This window comes from Echinops telfairi, unplaced genomic scaffold (assembly GCF_000313985.2).
Source record: "Echinops telfairi isolate 266 unplaced genomic scaffold, ASM31398v2 ScPeMD7_70;HRSCAF=299, whole genome shotgun sequence".
Classification (NCBI taxonomy): Eukaryota; Metazoa; Chordata; class Mammalia; order Afrosoricida; family Tenrecidae; genus Echinops; species Echinops telfairi.
The window spans coordinates 15,225,964-15,236,391 of record NW_022103968.1 but is presented as its reverse complement, the minus strand read 5'-3'; the positions used below and the strand labels follow the sequence as shown (position 1 = coordinate 15,236,391).

Sequence of the window (10,428 nt, the reverse complement as noted above, 5' to 3'; positions counted from 1 at the left end):
AGTCTGTACTCCAGGATAAAGTCTAGGTATCTGCTTTTATAGCCGTCTTCGATCATTCCAGAGCTGTCCAGGGGCTGGTACCACCCACGGTGGTAAACACTACTCTTCATACACCGTGGCTTCGTCTACCCCGAGACCAGAAGAACTAGATAGTGCCCCGCTACCACTACCAACGATTGTGACCAGGGCCACGACAGGTGGAGTCTGATAGATTGTAAGGAAACAGAACACCAGTTCTCAAAAGTCCAGATTTCCCAGGCCATTTGAGACAAGAGGATTCCCCAAGACTGTCACTCTGAGCTGCTCTAAATCTTAACCAAAATTACCCCTGGGGAATGTGTGTATCACCTTTTAGCTAAATAACAGGCAAGTACATAAAATAGAGAATATCGCTTATACATACTAAGCTCTTTTAAGAATCACCTATAGGAAACCAAGTGGCCCCAAATATCCCGAGGCAAAGATGAGCAGGTAAGGAGGCAAGGAAACCAGAGTACTGGAGCTGGAGCCAGCAGAGGAAGGAATGAGAATGAGGACCCACTGTAGACAGTGGGACCAAGACCCCTGGGCTATCTGTGCAGAGACGGCTCAGGGGGAACCTGAGTTCGCTGTGTAAACTTCCACCGCACACACAATACGATACCACTTCTAGGTATAAATGCAGAATGGTCTCTCTCTGCCAAGAGGTTGGGGGCAAGATGGTGAGGACTCCACTCTCCAGGGCCAGGGTTTGAGTCCTGGCGCCTTCGAGCTGTGTGGACTCTGGGAAAGCTCCCTCACCTCCCCATGCCTCAATTTCCTCCGCTGTGAAATGGGGAGAAAAGAAAACCCTAGCACGCGGGACTGCTGTACGGATTAGACTGTGCTCGGCCCACTCCAATGCTCAATAAAAAATTCATTTTTGATGGCTTAAGAAAAGACAAACATGCAAAATCTCACTCAAAAGGAGAAACTTAAAAAATCCAAACTCACTGCCGATTCTCAACTCACAATGACCCTGTAGGACAGAGGAGACCAGCCCCGGTGGGTTTCCAAGACTGGGAATCTTTATAGAAGTAGAAAGCCTCGTGTTCCTGAGGAGCGGCTGGCGGGATCAGACTTCTAGCTCTGCAGTTACACAGCCCAATGTATCACCCACGACGCCACCAAGACCCCTTAACAGGGCAAAACTCACAGATGCTACCCGACCAAGTAAGGGTGGTCCGGTGCCGATAAAGCTCTATGCACAGAGAACAGGCGGCGGCAGACCATGTTTCCTACACGGGCCTTCTTTTGCTGACCCTTGAGTTAGACGTGAGAGCTGAGGAGGAGCCACGGCCCAGGTGACTGCCCCACAGTGCACAGTGGTTGTTGCCCAAGTGGGTGGGGGAGCTTGTGGACAAGGTCAGCCCTGGCTTCCCAGACTGATCAGGCCGTCCACATCCTTCTGTAGAGTCAGCCGCTTTTCTCAGCCCACTTGGATCAGAACCAAGGAGTGTGCAGGCGTCAGAGAGGAAGTGGATGAAGATGACCGTGCTGGCCAGGAGGACCTGCAATGGCCAGCAGACGGCTGTCTTGCCTACAGGTCCACAGCACCTGGTGGCACCACACTGCCAGGGTCACCTTCCACACCCATGAGATTGAGCCGAGGTGCCGTGGGGCCAGGCAGTGGGGTGAGTCCCATATTCAGGTGGGGGAAGGGCACCCCTTTGGGGCGCTGACTGGGTGGGGAGGGACAGGCTTTCTCTGTTGCAGGGAGAGAGGCCACAGGGTCACTCAAGCCTGGCTGGCTGGGGCCCATGTTCATCCTCCCTCAGGCCAAGCATGCAGTGGCTCCCCTCACCCTGCTGCCCCTCCTCTCTAGGGGCCCTGGACTGAGGGTTAAGGCTGCCTCCGCCCAGACCTCAGAGAAGGAGACCCGAGGGAGCCATGGTATCTGCATGGACCGAGAAGGGCACATCCCTAGACCCCACTACATTCCCCATCCCCCTGTGGTAGGGGTGGGCATCAAAAGGAGAGCTAGAAGGGATCTTCTTGGTGAGAAATCCCACCAGCAGGGACCTGGCTCACACCAGGGCAGTCAGTCCCCTGGACCTGGAGTCTGTCTCTGTGCCAGAAAGGCCACCCTGAGTCCAGGTATGCTTGGGTGGTGATCCTTCCAATGCGAGTGAGCACCCAGTTCCCCTCCAGCCACCACTGAGACCACTCCCGGTCCGTGACACACAGGTGACTCAGGAAGTGGGCCCTGGAGGAAGGTTTTGTGCTTCCTGCCTCACCTTGCTCAGAGGCTCCAGACTGGCACCCAGAGCCAGGGTGCCAAGCACAGGGGACGGAGGAGGACCCAGTCAAACTCAAGGCCAACATTGAAGGATGTGTCCTCCCCAACCCTGGAACCCTGGTCTCACATTGGGGCCTCTCTGCTCACCCCCAGGCTCCACTCAGTGCAGGGTCAGAACCCTCTGGCTGGTGAACACCATCCTGAGGTAAGCCCATCAGCTGCTGCTGCCCGGGTCGGAACCCACCACGGCCGGATTCAGAAAGGAAGGGGACAGGGCTGGCGCTAAGGAACTTGGGCACCGTGGGTGGGTCTCAGGCAGGGAGGGCTGTGTGAAGTGGCTTCTATATACATTTTTCACGCTAACATTTCGTTTTTGGCCAACAGAGACCCTGCCCAAGCTGCTCCCAATCCAATCACTGTCACCATCTTCAACTGGCTCTATGTTCTTACCTGTTATTTCAGGCAGGACAGTGGCCTGAGCAGGGCCCCATCACATGGGTCTGGGATGGGGGATCCTGGCACAGTGTCCGCTCCCCGGGGTGGCACAGCCTATACCCATGATCCCTAGCACCTTGAGTACTGAACTCACTGCCATCGAGGACATGTTGCTGCACAGAGACCCTGAAGGACAGGTAGACCTGCTCATGTGGGGTTCTGAGATGGTATCTCTCTTTGGGAGTAGAAAGCCTCATCTTTCTCTCACAGAGCCATAGGTGCTTTTGAACTGCTGGCCTTGTGGTTAGCTGCCCAAGCCTCACCTTTTTCCTGCAGAGTTAGGGTAAGTAGTTTAAAACTGCTGGCCTTTCTTTCAGTTAGCAGCCCCACATGGAACCTGGGCCAGGCCGCTATGGCAGGGAGCAGACTCATTTCTGCTCGGTCTCTTCGTGGCCTTGCCCCGTGCCCTGCACACGGCAGGTTCTCAGAAAATGCCAAACGTCTGTGGACCCAGCGGGAAGGAGTTCTCAGGCCTGAGGCAGTGGACACAAGGGCTTCAGGGACGACGCTTACAAGCTTAGGTGGCGGGAGGTCAGGCAGGCTCTTCTGGGGGGCTGTGGAGTGCTGACTGGGCTCCCCATTGGTGAGCAGGCTCTGCGTCTCGGGCTCTGCAGACAGGAAGCAGGAGAAGAGATGCGGTGAGGGGGGCTGGCTCTCCGGGAATGTCTGCTCACCTGCACGGTGGCTTCTACGTGAGCAGGTGCTAATTACCCAGGCAGCACCTGGAGATGCTGTTTTTCCTCCAGAAATAGGGTGCAGCAGCACCTGTGCCCCGGAAGGAACTTGTTTGGGGTTGCTGACATGTTTCCTCGCCCCCATCCACCCCTCGTCAAAAATGGCCCAGCCACAGGGCTCCGGTCCTCCGAGGAGCTTCCCGCCGCCCTGTGGCCACTATATTGAGCCGCTGTCGGCAGCTACCCTGTGATTATGGCTCTGTCCAGCCCACAGTTTGCCCAAGGGGCGGGAAGGCCAGCTCTCCCGTGGATGAGTTCTGCAGAATCATGGTCTGGCCGTGGGGCACCCGTCATCTGTGTGCTCTTTTGAGCCTGGGACAGTCAGGCTCAGGCAGGGCTCCTGGGTGGCTTTGGGGCCTGAGGTCTCCAAGCCCCTACGGGGCACAGGCAAGCGCCCCACACCTATCTTGTTAGGGCTGAGCACTCGGGGTACTTGCTGAGTTCTCACTGCCCACTAAGTCTGGACATTTGAGTTCCAAGTTTGGGAGCTATTGACGCGAGTTCTCATCCCGCCTCCTCCTCGGAGCCGAGCAGAAGGCAAGGCACCCTGGGAGACATACTTAATGGCTTAAGTAGAAGCTGGGGTGCTCTGCCCACGAGACCACCTTTGAACATGACCTCTGAGAGTGAAGGCAGTCCCCGACACCACCCTTCTGCCCCCAGTCAAAGCCCCTGAGGGCACCAGACAACAGTGGCTTGGCTAGAACATCTGGATCATGACTTCCTATTCGGGACCGTGCTGGGAAAAGCTAAGAAGGTTCTAGGGGCAGATTCCTCCTCCATGAAACGTCCCAAAATACATCATCCCAAAATACCATCCACCAAAATATGGCTTCCAAAAACAACTCCACCAGGCCCTGCCCGTCTGTGCCCTGCCTGGAAGGGGGAGAGTGGGGCAGCACCAGGCCTTGTCCGTTCCTCATCCGGGATGGCCACCCCACCCGCAGGCCCAGCCCCTACCTTTGTCCTGGGATTTGGCATCCGGTTGCTTGTTGACCGTCACTTTGTTCATGTAAATGTACTCCTCATCAGCACCTGTGTGAGGAAGGCCACAGACGTGGGTGGCATGGGGCTCCGAGGGGTAGGGCCTCTAGGAGACACAGGGTTCCCCCTGAAGCCTAATGAGAGCCCAGTGCATGTGGATCTAAAGAGTCGATAACAGAGAGAAGTGACAGCTCTTTTTAAAAGCCAAGTTGCTGGGTGCGGTGGGGAGCGGAGCTGATACCAAGGGCTCAATAGAAAGTAAATGTCTAGAAAATAATGATGGCTACATATGTACAAATATGCCTGATACAATTGATGCCTGGATTGCTATAAGAGCTGTAAGAGCCCCCAATAAAATGATCTTTTAATTAAAAAAAGAGAGAGAAAGAGATTAAAGGTAGATGCTATGCAGAAAAGAAAAAAAAGCCAAGTTGCTGGCTGCTGGTTTTCTGGCCCAGGGACAAGGCGGGGGTACAAGACAGCTTCAGGAATTACATCTTGAGTAGAAAGTAAAATTCTGCCTCATGGTTTACCGCAGCGGTTCTCAACCTGTGGGTCACGACCCCTTTGGGGGTCAAACGACCCTTTCACAGGGGTTGCCCGATTCGTAGCAGTAGCAAAATGACAGTGATGAGGTAGTAACGAAAATAATTTTATGGTTGGGGGTCACCACCACATGAACTGTGTGATAGGGTCACAGCATTAGGAAGGTTGAGAACCACTGGTTTATTGAGGGCTGTCTCCTGGTTTTCCCAGCATTTCGTTTCAATGGATAATTACGCCCCCCCTCAATTAGTCATTCTTACCCTAGTTTGAATTACTTGAGTGAGTTAATGAAATCTGAGAGATGTCTAGAGATAAAAGAGCTCACAAGGACCCAGAAGTAGCTCCCTTGGGACTCTCTGCAGGGTGCTCTAGGGAGGGCCTGAGACAGCCAAGTCATAGGAGCTCTGAGTCTGGAGGGGTGCACGCCCTGAGAATGGGTCTTGGTTGCCACCAACTGCCTGCACACAGCCCTGCCCTGGAGCATACTTCTGAGCATGCTGGGTCACCTTCCCAGGGCCTGTCTGGCGGAGAGAGGCTGGTCTCCCAAGGCTTGCTCTGCCTTGAATCCCCCAAGGAACCCTCCCTTCTGACTCCTTGAGAAGCAGCTTGCCCCATAGTTTCCACTTTTAGAAACCCTCCCGTATTTCTCTCCCGGCCCTTACTTTTCATTTCCTACAAACTCCTGGCTGAGAAATTCTAGCGGTTAGAGCCCTGAGCCAAAGGCCCCGATTCAACCCCCCTGGCGAAAGAGGCTGTGCTGCACCAGTCTGCTCATGGCAGCCACCCGGACTCCAGCCAGCAGGCCTGCCCTCGTGGGTCCCCAAGGACAGAGAGAGAGGAGCATGTGTCTCAAGCCCGTTGCCAATGAGCCGATGGCGATCCCAGGGGTCCCAGTGTGGGACTAAACTCTACAGGGTTTTCTTGGCTGTCATTCCTAAGGAAACGGATCATTAGGTCAACCATCGCTGGGTGGGTTCGAACTGCTAGCTTCCTGACAAGCTGGGTGAGCCTCAGTCTGTTTGACACCAAGTCAGTCCTACTGGGCTGGGGGGTGAGGTGGGGGTGGCAGCCGGACCACCCCAACCCTGGGGCTGGAAGAGAGGACCATGAAGTTCAGACAAGGAGGCTTGGTGAGCCATACTTCAGGAATAAGGACACTCAAGGTGTAAGATATGAAAACAATAATCATTTATAATTTATCAAGGGGTCACGAGGGTGGGAGAAAGAGGGAAAAAGAGGAGCTCATACCAAGAGCTCAAGTAGAAAGTAAATGCTTAGAAAATGATGATGGCAACATCTGTCCAATGTGGATTGTGATAAGAGCTGCAAGCGCCCCCAATAAAATGATTTAAAAAGAAAGAAATCACTCTGGAGCAGCTCCACCCTGGACCACGTGAGTGGCCAGGGGATCCACCTGATGGCACCTGCTTTGGTTTGGGTTTTTCGTGGAAGGCAAACCTGAGCCCGATCGTCACCCAGCAGTGTGAAAGGACGGGAGGCCATGGGTGCTGTTGGAAAGGGGAACATGGGATGTCTGAGGACCTGACCTGCTCCACAGAGAGGGTCCACCCCCCAACCCACCCACACACCGCAGAGAACTGGGGTGGGGTGGAAGAGAAAGGCCTGGCCCCTTTGAAAGGGAAACCACTGGATTAAGAGTGCAGCCTTTGAAGCTCTTGCTGTCTGCCGGCAGCCAGCCCCCTAAACCTCCCCAGAGCCCCGGAAGCCAGGGCACATGCTGGTGTGGGCCTAGGAGCACAGCAGGGAGCCACGCCCTCCAAGAACAGAGCTGGGCCTGTTCCTTAACCGCACCGTCCAGGCAGAATGCAGAGCAAGAGGCCTGGACACCCCACGCTTATCATAAGAAACAGCAAGGCCCGAGAGCCAATGGACACACACGCTCACTACAACGGAATCTGAGCAGCGGCAGCTCCATTCAGGAGAATCTCAGGCTGGCCCGGAGCCCACAGCCTGCCTGTTCTTACAAGTCCTGCCAGGCTGAGCTGATGTCCTGGAAAACACACATGTGGGGGGTCTGGAGGCCAAGAGGGGCAGGCTACCCTGTAATTTCAGGGAGCCTGGGGATGCTATCCCTGCAACATGGCAACGCACCTGTGCAATCGTGTGGGGAGGCAAGGTGGGGGGCAGTGGTTAAGGCCACCTGCTCAGCCAGGTGTAGCCTTATCTCTCCACGTACTTTCCAAGCCCTGGTCCTCTCCTTGGTGAAATAGGAGAATGACAAGTCCCCATCAACTCCGGATGAGGGTTCAAAGATGTAACCCAGGCCGTGCCATGCCACGCATCAAGCGTAGTACTGAGACTCAGAACGTAGGCTTTGAATGTTGTTTTTATACTCTGACTCATGGCCAGGCTGAAGGACTGGACCAGTGGGTGGCCTGGGTTTTCTTGGCCGCTTTTTTGGAAGTAGGTCACCAGACCTTTCTTCCTAGTCCATCTTCGGGAAGTTCTGCTGAAACCCACTGGGCCTCCACTGAGAGAGGGGTAGGGGCTGTGCTTCAGGCGCCCTGGATGGGAATCGAACATAGGTCTTCGGGCATGAGGATGAGAATTCTACCATCAAACCATGATGGCCCCCACCATAACTGTCTGTCAGATGAAGCAATAGCCACTCTGCCGTCTGCACTGGGCACCGAGAGGGCCATTGATCATATGATGGCTATGGACAATGGCCTTCACTCGTGAGCATAGAAGGTGGCAGCCACACAGGTATCCCTCTGGAGGTAACACACACTGGGAAGTTCCAGACCAGGTCCCAGCAGCCCCCAGTCCTGCAAGCTGCAGAAACAGGGGGCGGCGGCCTGGCTTTAGGAGATCAGGCCATGCAAAGATGGGGGTGGGAATCGGGTCTCCTACAGGAAGCCACGTGGCATATTCAACCAAGGAAGGGCCCAAGGTGGGCGGCTCTGAAAGAGGGGTTGGCACTAAGCACCGTGGGTCAGACCTCAGCACACACGGAGGTGTTTTTCCATTCTCAAGAGAGGCGGGCTTCACAATCCAAAGTTCTTGGTCAGAGCAGGGCAGCCAGCCTACAGGTGAGTCAGCCCTAATTCACCTGTGCTTTGTCATGGGGGTTTCCCACCCACCACTCCCGCCCAGGGCGGTCTTGATGGCGTGTTGGCCGGCGTTGGTCACGCACCCACTACAAAGCCCTGAGGAGCTTGGGAACCTCCAGGCAGCCTGGGGAACTGCAGAGGGGATGACGGAGGGGCCGGGAGAAACACCTCTGATGACTGGCAAGGGCTACTGATGGGGATTGTTTGGGGATGCAGCAGGCGTCTGCAAACAAGTGTCTGTTCTACAGCTGCTACTACTCAGACTCCGCCGAGCCGAGAACCAAGGGGAGAGGAAGAGGCAGCCTGGCAGGTCCCGGCGGGTGGCAAGGAGGGGGTCCTGCCTGTGGAGCTGTGGCAGAGGGAAGTCTTTCCAACTTCCAGGAGGGGCCATGGCTCCTAGTTGCTCTGCCGGGTGGCACGTGGACTCCTGTCCTCGGTTGTCCTTGTCCTCCAACAGCTCTTGTGACAGTACTAAGCAAACCACAAAGTCTGCGGTTCAAACCCACCAGCCACTCCTCGGGAGAAAGACGAGGCTGTTCTGCTTCTCTGAAGACTTAGAGCCTCGGAAAGCCAATCCAGAGTCGCTCTGAGCCTGCAAACAACTTTATGGAGGGTAGCTGGGGAGTGAAGCTGTCTTGACTTCACAAGAATTACCAGCAGGTGGGGTAGGGGTAGGGGAAGGATCCCTATTTGCTAGATGTGATAGACCCAGCAGAATATCTGTCCACAAAGCCCCACCCCCTCGCTCACTCACCCACCATCCAGTCGATTCCAACTCATTCTAACTCACAGGTTAAAACTGCCCCTGGGGGTTTCCCAGACTGTAACTCTTTACAAAAGCCTCCTCTCTCTCCCCACCGAGGAATGGCTGCTGGTTTCGAACTGTTGACCTTGCAGTTAGCAGTCCACCATGTAACCACTACGCCAACAGAGTAAGGTGCTAGCTATTATTCTAATCATCTACTTTTAACCAGGGGATGGGGGGTGGGGGGAGTGAAACCCAGAGAATTTCACAGAGTGGCTGCTGCATTGACTCCAGGCAAGCCCTCCCTCCTTGGGCAGATTCCTGGGACATCCCCAGGCTATGCCCACTTACCGCTGGCTTTGGTGTAGAGGCGCAGGAGTTCAGCCAGGCTGACCTTCTTCACCACCGCGGTGCTGCTCAGGTTCTCCTGGTCCAGGATCTTCAGGAAGTCCTCCAGCTCCGTCAACAGCTGCTCCAGGGCTAGAGACACAGAGCAGGGGTGGCCATTAGAGTGACAGCTCTCTCTCCCCAGCCCACAGTGGACATCAGCACATGGGGGTCACAGCGCCTGGGCTTTGGGGAGATGGAGGCCATTGGCCGCATGCTGGCTAGGGGCACCCAGCCTTCTCTGTGAGTGTCCTTCCTTGGAACTACTGGCCCTCCTGGGGCTCTGCAGGGAAGACAAAAGGGCCAAGGGCCACTGGCAGAACTCCTAGAGCTGGGGCTGCCATCAGCACTGCTATCACCCACATTCTCTTGGGCCTGTTACTGGCCTCTCATCTCTGAAGGGGTAGGGTCAGAGCTCACGTCCTGGACAGCCCCTCTTGCCCTTGAAATTCTGTCATCCCCAGGCTGGTTGTGATCAGTGGCATGACTCCCTAAAACATATATCTGATCCCGGGGCACATGAGATTACAAGCCACTCTTCACAGAGCGGTAGCATGGCCCAGCCATTGCACTCTGAGGTCTCTGCCTGCAAAGAGTTGGCAGCAGGCATGCGAGCAGGACTTGCACATCTAAGCTCACTGAACACTGCTCACAATCCACCAAAGGTGGAAAGAACCAAAATGCCCATCAGCAGGCCAATGGGTAAACAGGTGGTATATGAATTACCCAGCTCTGGGGAGAACTCCGTCCCTGCATGTCCCAAAGGGTCAAGCACTGGATGACTTAGCCTAAAGGTTGGCAGTTCAAATGCACCCAGAGCTACCTGGTCATCAAGGCCTGGTGTCTGACAGATCTGGGCCTTGGGAACCCTCCGGGCAGCTCTGCTCTCACAGGGCCACCATGAGTTAGAATCCACTTGGTGGTAACTCACACCAGAGGGAGCAGCAGCAAATCAGACATGCAAGAACCTTGAAATCAGGACAAGTCCAACATCAGTCACAAAGGGACGGGTTTTGTACAAGCTCACTCATGGAGTGTCTAGTGTATAGCAGCGGTTCTCAACCTGTGGGTCACAACCCCTTTGGGAGTCGAACGACCCTTTCACAGTGGTCGCCAAAGACCATCAGAAAGCATTATTTCTGATGGTCTTAGGAACCAAGACACCACTCCTTTATCCGTCTCCAGGCGGGTCCCCCCACAGGGGGA

At 55.1% G+C, this 10,428-nt stretch overlaps 1 protein-coding gene across 1 annotated transcript in view; it reads right to left on the bottom strand.

Moving 5' to 3' along the window:
* The window catches only part of AFAP1L2 (actin filament associated protein 1 like 2), a 110,977-nt gene that overhangs the window by 25,544 nt on the left and 75,005 nt on the right, over positions 1 to 10,428 (bottom strand). Inside the window, exons 2-5 of the mRNA XM_045291310.1 lie at positions 9,187 to 9,315; positions 4,447 to 4,521; positions 3,193 to 3,360; positions 940 to 952 (exon numbers count right to left, since the gene is read on the bottom strand). Of these exons, the coding sequence (XP_045147245.1) occupies positions 940 to 952; positions 3,193 to 3,360; positions 4,447 to 4,521; positions 9,187 to 9,315 (385 nt within the window). The remainder of the gene's footprint in view (positions 1 to 939; positions 953 to 3,192; positions 3,361 to 4,446; positions 4,522 to 9,186; positions 9,316 to 10,428) is intronic.